At 44.7% G+C, this 17,297-nt stretch overlaps 1 protein-coding gene across 6 annotated transcripts in view; it reads left to right on the forward strand.

Annotated features, from left to right (window-relative positions):
• Nucleotides 1-17,297, forward strand: part of LOC118377888 (histone-lysine N-methyltransferase PRDM16-like) — a 405,134-nt gene that overhangs the window by 347,852 nt on the left and 39,985 nt on the right. For 3 of the 6 annotated variants that reach the window (XM_052482565.1, XM_052482569.1, XM_052482566.1), the window contains exons 8-9: nucleotides 221-374; nucleotides 4,995-6,678. In XM_052482565.1, coding sequence (XP_052338525.1) covers nucleotides 221-374; nucleotides 4,995-6,678 — 1,838 coding nt within the window. The remainder of the gene's footprint in view (nucleotides 1-220; nucleotides 375-4,994; nucleotides 6,679-17,297) is intronic. The other 3 variants (XM_052482568.1, XM_052482571.1, XM_052482570.1) reach the window with 1 other exon arrangement.

Here is a 17,297-nt window from a genome sequence, read left to right on the forward strand (position 1 = left end):
CCAAAAATAAAACGTTGGTTAATTGCTCAGCACTACTGGCCATGAAGTTAGTTGTTAGGCATCACGGGAAGCTGGCATGGATGCAGTATAAGCTTTTTTACTCAGTAGTATATATATTCTGAAAGTGTCAACACACAGTGATCGGATGACTGCTGACCATAACTGGTTTTTATCTGTGTGTGTGTCAATGTAAATGTTTCTGCCCCCGCCCTACCCACAGGTGTTCACGGACCCCAGCAACCTGCAGCGCCACATCCGCTCGCAGCACATAGGGGCGCGCACTCACACCTGCCCCGAATGTGGCAAGACCTTCGCCACCTCCTCGGGCCTCAAGCAGCACAAGCACATTCACAGTAGTGTCAAGCCCTTCATCTGTAAGTCTCTGCAACCCATGTCGATATGGCCTAGCCAACCCACATCTAGTTCTACCTCCCTGTGTCTACAGGCCTTCTCCTCATCCTCCTCCCTCCATCTCTCTCCAACCCCAAGCAGGGCCAGCGACAGTAGCAGACACAATCCCGTAGGTCAGAGACAATTCCGTGACCCCATTCCTTCTTTTTCTAGTTATGTCTTTCATTTTGTTGTGTGTTTTCACCACCTTTTCTCTTGTTTTTGTTTATGTGTTTCATTTTGTTGTGTGTTTTCACCACCTTTTCTCTTGTTTTTGTTTGTGTTTCATTTTGTTGTGTGTTTTCCCACCTTTTCTCTTTTGTTTTTTTTCCCACCTTTTCTCTTGTTTATGTGTTTCATTTTGTTGTGTGTTTTCCCCACCTTTTCTCTTGTTTTTGTTTGTGTTTCATTTTGTTGTGTGTATTCCCCACCTTTTCTCTTGTTTTTGTTGTGTGTTTTCTCCACCTTTTCTCTTGTTTTTGTTTGTGTTTCATTTTGTTGTGTGTTTTCCCCACCTTTTCTGTTGTTTTTGTTTATGTGTTTCATTTTGTTGTGTGTTTTCCCCACCTTTTCTCTTGTTTTTGTTATGTGTTTCATTTTGTTGTGTGTTTTCCCCACCTTTTCTCTTGTTTTTGTTTATGTGTTTCATTTTGTTGTGTGTTTTCCCCACCTTTTCTCTTGTTTTTGTTTATGTGTTTCATTTTGTTGTGTGTTTTCCCCACCTTTTCTCTTGTTTTTGTTTATGTGTTTTATTTTGTTGTGTGTTTTCCCCACCTTTTCTCTTGTTTTTGTTGTGTGTTTTCCCCACCTTTTCTCTTGTTTTTGTTTATGTGTTTCATTTTGTTGTGTGTTTTCCCCACCTTTCTCTTGTTTTTGTTTATGTGTTTCATTTTGTTGTGTGTTTTCCCCACCTTTTCTCTTGTTTTTGTTTGTTTTTGTTTATGTGTTTCATTTTGTTGTGTGTTTTCCCCACCTTTTCTCTTGTTTTTGTTATGTTTTGTTTCATTTTGTTGTGTGTTTTCCCCACCTTTTCTCTTGTTTTTGTTTGTGTTTTTTCATTTTGTTGTGTGTTTTCCCCACCTTTTCTCTTGATTTTGTTTATGTGTTTCATTTTGTTGTGTGTTTTCCCCACCTTTTCTCTTGTTTTTGTTTATGTGTTTCATTTTGTTGTGTGTTTTTCCCCACCTTTTCTCTTGTTTTTGTTCATGTGTTTCATTTTGTTGTGTGTTTTCCCCACCTTTTCTCTTGTTTTTGTTGTGTGTTTTCCCCACCCTTTTTCTCTTGTTTTTGTTTATGTGTTTCATTTTGTTGTGTGTTTTCCCCACCTTTTCTCTTGTTTTTGTTGTGTGTTTTCCCCACCTTTTCTCTTGTTTTTGTTGTGTGTTTTCCCCACCTTTTCTCTTGTTTTTGTTTATGTGTTTCATTTTGTTGTGTGTTTTCCCCACCTTTTCTCTTGTTTTTGTTTATGTGTTTCATTTTGTTGTGTGTTTTCCCCACCTTTTCTCTTGTTTTTGTTGTGTGTTTTCCCCACCTTTTCTCTTGTTTTTGTTTATGTGTTTCATTTTGTTGTGTGTTTTCCCCACCTTTTCTCTTGTTTTTGTTGTGTGTTTTCCCCACCTTTTCTCTTGTTTTTGTTTATGTGTTTCATTTTGTTGTGTGTTTTCCCCACCTTTTCTCTTGTTTTTGTTTATGTGTTTCATTTTGTTGTGTGTTTTCCCCACCTTTTCTCTTGTTTTTGTTGTGTGTTTTCCCCACCTTTTCTCTTGTTTTTGTTTGTGTTTCATTTTGTTGTGTGTTTTCCCCACCTTTTCTCTTGTTTTTGTTTATGTGTTTCATTTTGTTGTGTGTTTTCCCCACCTTTTCTCTTGTTTTTGTTGTGTGTTTTCCCCACCTTTTCTCTTGTTTTTGTTGTGTGTTTTCCCCACCTTTTCTCTTGTTTTTGTTGTGTGTTTTCCCCACCTTTTCTCTTGTTTTTGTTATTCTCCTCCATTCCTCCCTCCGTGCCTCTCCTCCTCTTTTTGTTGTATGGGTAACACTTTATTTTGATAGTCTAGTTGGATAGAGGGTGCACTTGCATTGACAAAGATAGGAAGTGGGCCCTCTTTCCCAGTCTACGGTCCCTCGGCAGCTGATATGTTACTGATTTGTTGAGCATCTTTAGTGGGACTTTAAAAAAAGTGCTACTTTGTCTTTCTTTTTTTCTTTTTTCCCCCTGTGTGTGTGTGTGTGTGTGTGTGTGTGTGTGTGTGTGTGTGTGTGTGTGTGTGTGTGTGTGTGTGTGTGTGTGTGTGTGTGTGTGTGTGTGTGTGTGTGTGTGTGTGTGTGTGTGTGTGTGTGTTTGTGTGTGTGTGTTTCCTTCTGAGGGGGGTAAAATGGGTTTCCTTCGGCACGGGCAGATTTGATATAAACGTGGATCAACAGTTTCTGCTCCAGCTCCCCGTTAAAGGATGCCGGAAGCCATGATACCTTACCTTGTCTTCTCTCTCTTAACTTTCTGCTTTGCTTTTCTGTTTGTACCCATGTGCACATATGTGTGTATATGCTTATATACATGTATAGGTACAGTCTGTATTCAAGCAACACTTTATAGAATATATTGTGAAAATTAGGTTGCCCACTGTGGAGATATGGTATGTATGTTGCCGGTCATAGTGATGCATGATTTGCAATTTGCATAGATACAGCCTTTAGAGAAAAAAGGCCCAGTCTATGTAAATGTATAGTGAGTGTACCAACATTAAGAACACCTGCTATTTCAATGACGTAGACCAGGCCTGGGCAATTCCTTTCCAATGAGGGCCACATTAGAATATATTTTTGCCATCGCGGGCCAGAATCATATTACAGGATTACACATCATGTGTATGACTGTGTTGACAGATATATCTACTGTAAATCACGTCCAGATATGCTACTTATTTTACTTTTTTTAACATGCACAGAAATAGACCACATCCATGTTCTCCTTTTGGTAGGTATTTTCATTATTAAACATGCAATGAACTACACAGAGGGAAAAGTACACTGTACATTCAGCACCACGGACCAAAAACACAAGAAAGAGAGAGAGCTCAACATTACATTTAAACTACTCAATCGGTGCGAGGAGTGAAGTCTGATGGGCATTGACTAGAGCAGTGAAGTCAGGTATATCGTTTCTGACGTCGCTGTGCGCAGGATTGCTGAGAGGTGAGAGTCAGTAAGAGATGATCTGTGCCTTGACTTGTTATATTTCATCACTGAAAATGTCTGTTCACATACATAGGTTGACCCAAACAGTACAAACATCTTCTGAGCATAACTCATAATCTTTGGAGAGCTTTGTTCATTGAGATGCATAGAACCTCGTCAGTGGCATTGTTTTGAATAGTTCTCCAATCACTGCATCAGACTGAAGATCGATAAGCTCAGACTAACAATCGGAAGGTGGGTGAGATTGTTGACTTCTACTTGGAAATCAGGAGGAGTAATTTTCCCTTGACGGCTTTGACAAGGCTGTGCATCTGATATGCAAAACGGCCCTTCGCTTGTGGTTTGAGGGCCATGATGTCCACGGTGAAGGCAAAATCAACCAACCATTCTTTATCTTGCAGTTAAGGGAAATACACATATATTCCTTTCATTTGTGAAAACTCAGCAATCGCCGAACTCAGGTCCCACACCCTTTTAAGCACCTTCCACAAACGCAGCCATCTCATGTTTTTGTGGTAGGGGACATATGCATGACCCGACTCTGTCTCTTCCAGCTCAGCTACTTGATCTTGTATCCTTTTCAAAAGGCCCACGTTTTTTCCTGTTAAGTTTGGGCACCCCCATCAGAGGTCCTATACTGGATAACTTTTCAAAACTCAGTCCCAGCTTTGCCACACACTTATTAATCTCCTCCAATAAATCTTTCCCTGTGGTTGTGCTCTTCATTGACTGCACTGAAGCAAGCTCCTCTGTAATTTCAAAGTCTGGGGTTATGCCTCGTAAGAATATCAACAACTGTGCCGTGTCACGTACATCACTGGCTCTCATCAAGGGCCAAGGAGAAATAGGTGAAATCCTTGAACTTGTCTTTCAACTGATGTTCCATAATCTCTGCGATATCCTCAACACGCCGTGTCACTGTTCGTCTTGATAGGGAAACATTTTCAAATAGCTCTTTCTTGTCGGGGCAAAGTATTTCTGCAGAGTCAATTTAACATTCTTTAATGAATTTGCCTTCAGCGAATGGGTTGATATGTTTAGCAATTTTGTTGGACATTACATAGCTAGCTCTCGTAATTCTGTTGTTTCCTGAAAGCAGTTTTTTGTGAAAAGTTCTTGCTGCTTTTGCAACTGAGAAAGCAACTCTTCCGATGCACTTGCCCTCTGCTCAGAAGACATATTCTTATATTTCTCTGCATGCTTTGTCTGGAAGTGTCGGGACAAGATGTACTCTTTCAAGACAACGATGCTCTCTTTGCACACTAAGCACACAGGGGGGTGCAACTCAATATTAGAAAAGTGATCTTAATGTTTTGTACACAGTGTATATTATTTCTAAGTAGTGTTATATCTGTGTTGACTGTTAACTTGGTACTCTGAGTTAGTGACAGTGTTTAAATGGGCTTAATCAGGCCCATGTGGGCTGTGTGTCTCCCCAGGCGAGGTGTGCCACAAGTCCTACACGCAGTTCTCCAACCTGTGCCGCCACAAGCGCATGCACGCCGACTGCCGCACCCAGATCAAGTGCAAAGACTGTGGCCAGATGTTCAGCACTACTTCCTCCCTCAACAAGCACCAGCGTTTTTGTGAGGGCAAGAACCATTATGGCCCTGCTGGGGGCCTCTTTGCTCCCGGCATCCCTATGAGCAGCCCCATCCTGGCCAAGTCCAGGTCCCATCCCCACCACCACCAACCGGGACTCAACCACTCAGGTCTGGCCTTCCCTGACTACTTCCCCTCCCGGCCCCATCTTCACGCCAGCCTATCCTTCTCCCCCAGGCCGCTTGGCTTCCCCTCGCTCTCCCATGGCTTCCCGGATCTCTTCGTCCCCTCGCTCTACCCCCGACCGCCCTTACTGCCCCCCAGCCCCTTTCTGAAGAGCCCCCTGGGCAAGAACAGTAACAACGGTGGGAGCCAGGAGGGCAAGCTGCCTCACAGCCCCCTGAACGGGACTCCATTGTCTCTGATCAGCTCCATCAACAACAACAACGGAGGAAATAGTCTCCTCAGCAGTCAGGAGAGGGAGGACAAAGAGAGGCTGGAGCTGGCGTACAGAGAAGTCAAGGCCAAAGCCAAGATGTCGGAGGTGTCGGACGGCAGCGACCTGGAGGAAGTCAACGCCACCAGCGGCACCGATCTAGACACCACCACCGGCACCGTCTCGTGTTCAGAGTTAGACAGCGACGCTGAGAGTGAGCTGGAACAACGGGAGCGGGTCAGCGGCACAAAGAGAAGGAAGGAGGCAGGCGTTGGAGGGGTGGTGGGGACAGATAGGATCGGTCAGGATGGGCGGCCGGACAACGTGAGCAGCGGCTCAGTGTCGGCGGTGTCCAGCTCGTTCAACCTGGCTTGCGAGCAGCCCCCCTTCCTCTCGGTCGCCTCCCAGCACTCCTTTCCGCATCTGGACGAGCAGGCACTGCCCCCCACAGGGGCCACCGCTGCCACCGACTCCATCAAGGCCATCGCTTCCATCGCCGAGAAGTACTTTGGCCCTGCGCTCATGGGCCTGCAAGAGAAGAATATGGGCTCGATGCCCTGCCATTCGATGTTCCCTTTCCAGTTCCTACCCAACTTCCCTCACTCCCTCTACCCCTTCACCGAGCGGGCCGGTGCCCTCAAACCCGGCATGTTCTTCAAGGCTGAGCCCAAGTCGCCTCGTGTGCAACATCCGCCACCCCACAAAATGGCTGCCCCTCGCACTGAAGAGCCATCGCCCTTTGACCTCACCACTAAGCCAAAGAAGACCAAACCAAAACTTCCGGCCCCCGCCAAGTCGACCCCACCCAGCGGTAGCAGCAACACCCCCCTCCTTCTCCCGGGGGATGAGGAGCAGCCACTCGACCTCAGCATCAGCAGCCACAGACGGGATGTGCACAACGGGGTGGTGGCCCCTGAGCAGCCGTCCAGCCGCAAGAACCAATGCAAGGAGGAGCACCCCGGGAGCCATCCTCACCAACACAAACTGCACCCCCAGGGCCACCCCCTCCACCAGCCCCTGCTGTCACAGCACCAGCAGCCCCTGGCCCAGCCGCCCCAGCAGCAGCCCTCCCTGCATTACACCAAGCCCTCGGCCTTCTTCATGGACCCAATATACAGGTATTTCAGCCCCAAGGAGACCAGAGTCCTCACCAGACACTGTATCTAGATAAGCAACTGAAGTTGACACTCATGTTAGAACCTATATTCATTTTTTTATTTATTTCACCTTTATTTAACCAGGTAGGCAAGTTGAGAACAAGTTCTCATTTGCAACTGCGACCTGGCCAAGATAAAGCATAGCAGTGTGAACAGACAACACAGAGTTACACATGGAGTAAACAATTAACAAGTCAATAACACAGTAGAAAAAAGGGGAGTCTATATACAATGTGTGCAAAAGGCATGAGGAGGTAGGCGAATAATTACAATATTGCAGATTAACACTGGAGTGATAAATGATCAGATGATCATGTACAGGTAGAGATATTGGTGTGCAAAAGAGCAGAAAAGTAAATAAATAAAAACTGTGGGGATGAGGTAGGTGAAAATGGGTGGGCTATTTACCAATAGACTATGTACAGCTGCAGCGATCGGTTAGCTGCTCAGATAGCTGATGTTTGAAGTTGGTGAGGGAGATAAAAGTCTCCAACTTCAGCGATTTTTGCAATTGTTCCAGTCACAGGCAGCAGAGTACTGGAACGAAAGGCGGCCGAATGAGGTGTTGGCTTTAGGGATGATCAGTGAGATACACCTGCTGGAGCGCGTGCTACGGATGGGTGTTGCCATCGTGACCAGTGAACTGAGATAAGGCGGAGCTTTACCTAGCATGGCCTTGTAGATGACCTGGAGCCAGTGGGTCTGGCGACGAATATGTAGCGAGGGCCAGCCGACTAGAGCATACAAGTCGCAGTGGTGGGTAGTATAAGGTGCTTTAGTGACAAAACGGATGGCACTGTGATAAACTGCATCCAGTTTGCTGAGTAGAGTGTTGGAAGCAATTTTGTAGATGACATCGCCGAAGTCGAGGATCGGTAGGATAGTCAGTTTTACTAGGGTAAGCTTGGCAGCGTGAGTGAAGGAGGCTTTGTTGCGGAATAGAAAGCCGACTCTTGATTTGATTTTCGATTGGAGATGTTTGATATGAGTTTGGAAGGAGAGTTTGCAGTCTAGCCAGACACCTAGGTACTTATAGGTGTCCACATATTCAAGGTCGGAACCATCCAGGGTGGTGATGCTAGTCGGGCATGCAAGTGCAGGCAGCGATCGGTTGAAAAGCATGCATTTGGTTTTACTAGCGTTTAAGAGCAGTTGGAGGCCACGGAAGGAGTGTTGTATGGCATTGAAGCTCGTTTGGAGGTTAGATAGCACAGTGTCCAATGACGGGCCGAAAGTATATAGAATGGTGTCGTCTGCGTAGAGGTGGATCAGGCAATCGCCCGCAGCAAGAGCAACATCATTGATATATACAGAGAAAAGAGTCGGCCTGAGAATTGAACCCTGTGGCACCCCCATAGAGACTGCCAGAGGACCGGACAGCATGCCCTCCAATTTGACACACTGAACTCTGTCTGCAAAGTAATTGGTGAACCAGGCAAGGCAGTCATCAGAAAAACCGAGGCTACTGAGTCTGCCGATAAGAATATGGTGATTGACAGAGTCGAAAGCCTTGGCAAGGTCGGTGAAGACGGCTGCACAGTGCTGTCTTTCATATGCAGGCTACTGTATATATACACAATATACAGCAGGGGACGGAACTATTGACAAACTCAATAAAGATGAGCAGATATGAATGTATAAAATGAATAATGCAAATACTGAGATAAACTGAACAAAAATATGAACGCAACATGTAAAGTGTTGGTCCCATGTTTCATGAGCTTAAATATAAGTCCCAGAAACGTTCCATACACACAACAAGCTTAATTCTCACAAATTCTGTGCCAGTGGGGCTTGGGTCATTGCGCTCTAGCAACTCCTTGTGGTGAGCCGGGCACTTGTAGGCTGACTACGGTCGTCAGTTGAGCAGTGTTTCCTGCAACACATTGGTCCGGGTTAAGCAGGCGGGTGTTAAGAAGCGCGATTTGGCGGGTCATGTTTCAGAGGACGCATGACTCGACCTTCGCCTCTCCCGAGCTCGTTGGGGAGTTGCAGCGACGAGACAAGATCGTAATCACTAAATTGGGGAGAAAAAGGGGGCAGTTGGGCTTACTGAGGAGTATTTCTGTCTTTAATAAGCCATTTTGTGGGGAAAAACAAATTCTGATTGGCTGGTCTGGCTTCCCAGTCCATGGGCCTGTTTCCCAAGTGGGTGGGCCTATGCCCTTACAGTCCCACCCAAGGCTGCGCCCTGCTCAGTCATGTAAAATTCATAGATTAATCCATTAGCTTAAGGAATTTCAATTGACTGATTTCCTTGTATTCACTGAAACTCTGTAAAATCATTGAAATTGTGGGATGTTGCGTTTATATTTTTGTTCAGTATGTATTGTATGCTAAAAAAAATGAGGAAATTATATTATTTATACTAATACATTTTCTCGGAGAAAGAGATTTTGAGCTGAAAAAAATATCAAAAAGTTAGGGGTCAAAATACATTTAAATTTTTCTTTTTTTTACCTTTATTTAACTAGGCAGAACACATTCTTATTTTCAATGACGGCCTAGTAACAGTGGGTTAACTGCCTGTTCAGGGGCAGAACGACAGATTTTGTACCTTGTCAGCTCGGGGATTTGAACTTGCAACCTTTCGGTTACTCGTCCAATGCTCTAACCACGAGGCTACCCTGCCGCCCCAATACCTAACCTTGCGAGGATAACGGCACTGAGCTTTTTTCTCAAATGTTTTATGAGATTGGAGAACACATTTGGGAGGGATCTTCGTCCATACAGAATCCTTCCAGATCCTTGATATCCTTCGTATGCACTTATGTACTGACCTCTTCAATTCAAACCACAGGAGACTGCGACGGCCTTTGCAAAATGTGGATTTGATTTAGGTTTTTGTCTTGCTGGAAGATCCCCTTGTGGCCAAGTTTCAGACTCCTGGCAGAGGCAACCAGGTTTTTGGCTAAACTCTCCGGATATTGGGTGAAGTTCATGAGGGCCTCAGGGCCAGTGAAAGCAAAATATCCCCGTAACATCAAAGATCCACGACTATATTTTACAGTAGGTATGGGGTTAGTTTTTGCTCATACATTTTTATTGACGCTAAACCCACCACTGGTGTGCGTGACCAAAGAGACCCATTTTCATGTAATTTGCCCAAAGCACAGGTTGCAATCCAAGTGCCAATGCCATTTAGCAAACTCCAGTCGTTGACATCTTTTGGGGATGACATGAAAATAGAGCTCTTTGACCATGCACCCCAAAGGTGGGTTTGGCGTAGAAATTAAATGAGAATGCATGAGCATAAAATAACCCCAAACCTACTGCAAAATATGGTGATGGATCTTTGATGTTATGGGGCTATTTTTGCTTCCACTGGTCCTAGGGCCCTTGTTAAGGATCAACGGCATCATGAACTTTGCCCAGTACCAGGATATTGTAAACAAAAACCTGGTTGGCTCTGCCAGGAGGCTGAAACGCGGCCACGAGTGGATGTTCCAGCAAGACAATAGCCCCAAGCACACAGCAAAATCTACAAAGAAATGGTTCATTGGCCACAAAATCTAAATTGTTGCAATGGTCATCTCAGTCTCATTGAAAACCTGTTAATTGAATTTGAAGAGGGCCGTCCATCAACTCAGATGAAGGATGTCAAGGATCTAGAAGGATTCTGCATGCAAGAACATCCCTCCCAATGTGTTCTCCAACTCATAAAACATTTTAGAAATAGGCTCAGTGCCGTTATCATTTATTACAGTGTCAAAATTGAGAACAAAGTGTAAATAGGAACATTTTTGTCATAAAGTCAGTATCGTCTAAAACAGAATTTGAAACTGAAACCCCAGTGCGTGATAACGAATAAATGAAGGTTGGGTTTGGATTACAATTATGTCAACAAATCATGCACCCTTTTGCCAAGCTCCACGTGCATATCGCCCCTTCGACCACTTTGCTTTCCGTCATTGAATGGGGCTTCATTGCCCCCAACGCGCTCAGAGGATCACAGGGCCTATACGGATTGACCATGCCTCCACAGCCAAAGATCTATGGTAAGCATGCCCTGCCAAAGGACCCTAGTATGCGGTCGGAATAGATGCTTGGAGTTTGTCTGTCCACAACTGTCTGCACCAGTAATGCTAGCTTGGTGCGCAACGGCCGGTGGTGGTGAGTATAACCAGAGACACTGAAATATATATACCTTTCTGGTATAATTTAGCGAACAACGTTAGACAACGTTATTACTGATTATGTAGCTAGGTAGCCATCTCTTGATAAAGTGAGGCAGGCGAGCTATTGTTAGCTAGCGAGGCAGTCTAGCTAATGTTAGCTAGCAAAACAGACTAGATAACATTAGCGTAGATAACTAGCTAGCTACCTCTACAATTTAGTTAGGTCGTAGCTCATACGATTGTATAGTCTAGATACTGCTGGTTATGTAACGTTAGCATTTTTTTGTAAAGCTAGCGTCGTGAGGCAGGCTAGCTCACTAACGTTAGCCTACAAGTTGGATTTGCAATTAGTTCGTAACTCATACAAGTGTATTCTATATTGTCTCGGGCAAGACTAAATAATGGATGCAGCTATAGTAGTAACTATCCCATGTCTAACATGCTGCCCACACCGCTGGTGATGCATGCGCGAGCATTGCAAAAGAAATGTACACATACATATTAGTCAATCATTGCATCCACACTGGTCGCGAGCGTCTGTGTGGCCAGGCGCTAAAATAGAACTTAGTTCTGCCTCTCCCATCCCATCATTGGTTTTTAGGAGCATATACCATCTCCTCATTGGTTGTTAGGAGCATATAACCACGTGGGTGATTGAAAGATGAACTGAGGTCCACACTCCAGTCCAGTTGGTGGTGGTAATGCACCTTAAAGTTGGTTAGCAACTGCCAAATAAAGTCCAAAGAAGAAGAAGAAGCCTGAAGGAGGAGAGATTACTGGAAACAAACTCGGTTTACCCTTTTATCTGTGTATTCATTGAGTAGAGGACCTTGTGCATTTCCTGTAAAAGAACAACCCAATGTTTATATTCCAGGAAATATTTGCTAGCAACAGCAGGCTAGCTAGCTAAATTGCCATACATGTTTAACGCTTTTTGAACTGTCCCCAAAATAATATAGTTAGTTCAGAGATAGTTTTGTCAAACTGAGTGTCCAGATCGCGTCTGGTGTGGATGGACAGACTCAACATGCACACAAGCAGTCTGGTCAGCATGTAAGTCTGACTAATACAGTGAACAAATAACCATTACGGCATCAGCGGCCTGAATCTAATCCAATCTGGAGCTACAGTCTGTAAAGCATATCATTTGCCTTTCCACTAGTTACCACATCCCCAAAGACAGAACTGGCTATATCGTAAAAATGTATGAAAACAAAAATGAGCTTTTTGGTCTTAATGTAAGTCTAGGGTTAGGCATAAGGATAGCAGTGTGGTTATGGTTATATTTAAAATCACATTTTAAGAAGAGAAATTATAGAAATAGGCAGCCTTCATGACTTTTGCTGTGGTAACTAGTGACTACATCGAATTATCTTGAGTTACTGCCCTGATGACACAGAAGGCTTCATCGACAATGGTAAAGTGTGTTTTGTGAAAAGTTGTCTAAAAAATACCCAGTGTGATAAACTAGTAGGTTCATTACCCAGCCAAGTAGTTGTCATTTTGCTTGTGAATTGCATATTCAAAAGCTTTGTGCTTTGTTTATAACATAATGTAATTTACCACATGGCTGTCTATTGTATCACCATGTCACAGGCCCTCCCAGTCAACACCACCTCATAAGATAAAGGACGTTGTTTATGAGGATTGCCTGCTGCAGTTGTTTGAGAGATTGCCAGTTTGCAGCAGAACATGCAACATAGAGAAGACCAGCTTGGGGACCCTCAGCATCACACAGACATGCCCCTCGCTGTGAGCATTCCTATAAATGGAACAGGGAGGACACTTGAATCAGGTTGGTGACATTTTACCTGGTCAAAGGTCAAAACATGTTCGAGTTTTGTCCCAATTCACCTTGATAACCGAGCCTCTTGGAACCAGCCTGATTTATGTGTGTATGCCTGTGTATGCATATCATGAAATCTGAAGTGAAATAGAACTGTGAATACAGTGATCAGGTTGGTTCCACCGTGCTAATCATAACCACCAGCGATCAGGTTGGTTTCACCATGCTAATCATAACCAGCAGTGATCAGGTTTGTTCCACCGTGCTAATCATAACCAGCAGTGATCAGGTTTGTTCCACCGTGCTAATCATAACCACCAGTGATCAGGTTGGTTCCACCGTGCTAATCATAACCACCAGTGATCAGGTTGGTTCCACCGTGCTAATCATAACCACCAGTGATCAGGTTGGTTCCACCGTGCTAATCATAACCACCAGTGATCAGGTTGGTTCCACCGTGCTAATCATAACCACCAGTGATCAGGTTGGTTCCACCGTGCTAATCATAACCACCAGCGATCAGGTTGGTTCCACCTTGCTAATCATAACCACCAGTGATCAGGTTTGTTCCACCGTGCTAATCATAACCACCAGTGATCAGGTTGGTTCCACCGTGCTAATCATAACCACCAGTGATCAGGTTGGTTCCACCGTGCTAATCATAACCACCAGTGATCAGGTTGGTTCCACCGTGCTAATCATAACCACCAGCGATCAGGTTGGTTCCACCGTGCTAATCATAACCACCAGCGATCAGGTTGGTTCCACCGTGCTAATCATAACCACCAGCGATCAGGTTGGTTCCACCTTGCTAATCATAACCATCAGTGATCAGGTTGGTTCCACCGTGCTAATCATAACCACCAGTGATCAGGTTGGTTCCACCGTGCTAATCATAACCACCAGCGATCAGGTTGGTTCCACCGTGCTAATCATAACCACCAGTGATCAGGTTGGTTCCACCGTGCTAATCATAACCACCAGTGATCAGGTTGGTTCCACCGTGCTAATCATAACCACCAGCGATCAGGTTGGTTTCACCATGCTAATCATAACCAGCAGTGATCAGGTTTGTTCCACCGTGCTAATCATAACCACCAGTGATCAGGTTGGTTCCACCGTGCTAATCATAACCACCAGTGATCAGGTTGGTTCCACCGTGCTAATCATAACCACCAGCGATCAGCTTGGTTCCACCGTGCTAATCATAACCACCAGCGATCAGGTTGGTTCCACCGTGCTAATCATAACCACCAGCGATCAGGTTGGTTCCACCGTGCTAATCATAACCACCAGTGATCAGGTTGGTTCCACCTTGCTAATCATAACCACCAGCGATCAGGTTGGTTCCACCGTGCTAATCATAACCACCAGTGATCAGGTTGGTTCCACCGTGCTAATCATAACCACCAGGGATCAGGTTGGTTCCACCGTGCTAATCATAACCACCAGGGATCAGGTTGGTTCCACCGTGCTAATCATAACCACCAGCGATCAGCTTGGTTCCACCGTGCTAATCATAACCACCAGCGATCAGCTTGGTTCCACCGTGCTAATCATAACCACCAGCGATCAGGTTGGTTCCACCGTGCTAATCATAACCACCAGCGATCAGCTTGGTTCCACCGTGCTAATCATAACCACCAGCGATCAGCTTGGTTCCACCGTGCTAATCATAACCACCAGCGATCAGCTTGGTTCCACCGTGCTAATCATAACCACCAGCGATCAGGTTGGTTCCACCGTGCTAATCATAACCACCAGCGATCAGCTTGGTTCCACCGTGCTAATCATAACCACCAGTGATCAGGTTGGTTCCACCATGCTAATCATAACCACCAGCGATCAGGTTGGTTCCACCGTGCTAATCATAACCACCAGTGATCAGGTTGGTTCCACCGTGCTAATCATAACCACCAGCGATCAGGTTGGTTCCACCGTGCTAATCATAACCACCAGCGATCAGGTTGGTTCCACCGTGCTAATCATAACCACCAGTGATCAGGTTGGTTCCACCGTGCTAATCATAACCATCAGTGATCAGGTTTGTTCCACCGTGCTAATCATAACCACCAGTGATCAGGTTTGTTCCACCGTGCTAATCATAACCACCAGTGATCAGGTTGGTTCCACCGTGCTAATCATAACCACCAGCGATCAGCTTGGTTTCACCATGCTAATCATAACCACCAGCGATCAGCTTGGTTCCACCGTGCTAATCATAACCACCAGCGATCAGCTTGGTTTCACCATGCTAATCATAACCACCAGGGATCAATTAGTCAGTGCTCTGTTTGTGTTTGGCCGACCCCTATCTTTGCGTGGCCAGGAGCTGATCTACACTGCCGTACCTATCAATATGGCGCCGTAAAGGCCTCACCTCTTGTCTGCTCACCAACGGTCGCCGATGGGTAGACCAGAGTTAGGTAGGTTTAGTCTGACCTGTTCAATCTTAATATAATAATATAAATAATATATGCCATTTAGCTGACGCTTTTATCCAAAGCGACTTACAGTCATGTGTGCATACATTCTACGTATGGGTGGTCCCGGGAATCGAACCCACTACCCTGGCGTTACAAGCGCCATGCTCTACCAACTGAGCTCTACCAACTGAGCTACAGAAGGACCACAATCTTCAACATAGTATATGTTTCTTTGTCAGATATCACCTTTCCTAACTGTCATTGGTAATAGAACAGTGACTATATGTGTATGTCTTCACAGATGCATCTATGGAGCAGCACATGGAGACTTGCAAGATGATGTGATGAAGTCCAGACTGACAGATGGGCTTGATACTGATGTCTCTGAATAGAGAGGGACCCGGGCACTCGACATTAAAATTTGACTAGACACAACTTTTACTTGTCTTTTGATATGATTGAATTGAATGGTATCAGTAAATATGGGGAGAGAGAAAAACGGTGTATTCCTCACCCAGATCAGGAAAATCCTATTGTACACAAGACACCGCACAGAGAGATATGACCACTCTGACATGTTAGCCAAGGTAGCCCCATCACCACCAGACAAAATGCAGATAGGCACAGTATCTGTATCGGCTGGGAATGACAATGAAATGTGAAAGGTTCACATTGTTATATTAGCAGAACACTGATTCTATGGTATTATGTAAAGCAGGGGTGTCAAACTCATTCCATGGAGGGCCTAGTGTCTGCAGGTTCTAGTTTTGTCCTTTCAATTAAGACCCAGACAACCAGGTGAGTGGAGTTCTTTACTAATTAGTGACCTTAATTCATCAATCAAGTACCAAGGTGCAGAGCGAAAAACCCCAGGCACTCAGCTCTCTGTGGAGTGAGTTTGACACGGGATGTAAAAGGGTTAATTCTACATCGACCTGTTACTACATTTTAAGATGATCAAAACACTTAGTTTAGAATATCTACATAAACTCATCGATTTCATTCTTCTTATATTACCTTGTAGACTACTGACCTATGCAAAGCTTCCTCCGGCATCTCACCATACATCTGCCTGTAGTTATTGAACTCAACCTGAGGTGTGTTTGTTGTGATTGAGTGGGGGGGGGGACAGCTGCGGGCAAGGCTCTGACGGATGTGTGTCTTGGTGGTGGCAAGGACACACCCAAGAAACACCTACATCAAACCACACCCACAAGCCAACTCACGTTTGGCTCCTGTCATGGCCACCGGAATGTCTTGAGAAGCAAGACATATAAAGACTAGGTGAAATCAGCAGGTGTAGTTCCCAGCATGCCCCCAAAAATGAGGCCAAATTAGCGCGTGAAATTTCCCTTTAATTAAACAAGATCCCTTTCTCTGTGCAAATCTATTAGTATAAAGTCATTTCCCATATTTTTAGGATACAATGTACACTGAGATTGGAGCAAAAAAGTAAGAACACCCACTCTTTCCATGACAGACTGACCAGGTGAATCCAAGTGAAAGGGGAGGGGACAGGTTAAAGAAGGATTTGTACGTTTTGAGACAACTGAGACATGGATTGTGTATGTGTGCCATTCAGAGGGTGAATGGGAAAGGCAAAATATTGAAGTGCCTTTGAACGGGGTATGGTAGAAGGACATCCAGCCAACTTGACACAACTGTGGGAAGCATTGGAGTCAACATGGGCCAGCATCCCTGTGGAATGCTTTCAACACCTTGTAGTGTCCAAGCCCCAACAAATTGAGCCTGTTCTGAGGGCAAATAATTATTATTTTTCAATAATTTCAGACCCTACTATACATACAATATTCATATAATATTTCCAAATCTCTATGTCAGTGTTCAGACTGAACTTTTCCGATCATGAAATAAGAGAAAAGGGTTAAGTTCCAATGTCCACACAAGAACACCACCAAGTGCATAGTAGTCATTGGTCAAGGTTATAGGTTCAATCCCCACAGGGATCACATACACATATAAAAAAAAATGTATGAACTCACTGTGCCCTTAACTGTAAGTTGCCTTGGATCAAAGTGTATGATTAGTGGCACATTTCATTATCAATATTATAATGATTGTCCGGAGGTCGACGTCACCGACCTTCTAGCCATCACTGATCCATTTTTCATTTTCCATTGGTTTTGTCTTGTCTTCCTTCACACCTGGTTCCAATCCCATCAATTACATGTTGTGTATTCAACCCTCTGCTTCCCCTCACATCCTTGTCGGAGATTGTTTTATTGTATG

This window comes from Oncorhynchus keta, chromosome 27 (genome assembly GCF_023373465.1).
Source record: "Oncorhynchus keta strain PuntledgeMale-10-30-2019 chromosome 27, Oket_V2, whole genome shotgun sequence".
NCBI classification, from domain to species: domain Eukaryota; kingdom Metazoa; phylum Chordata; class Actinopteri; order Salmoniformes; family Salmonidae; genus Oncorhynchus; species Oncorhynchus keta.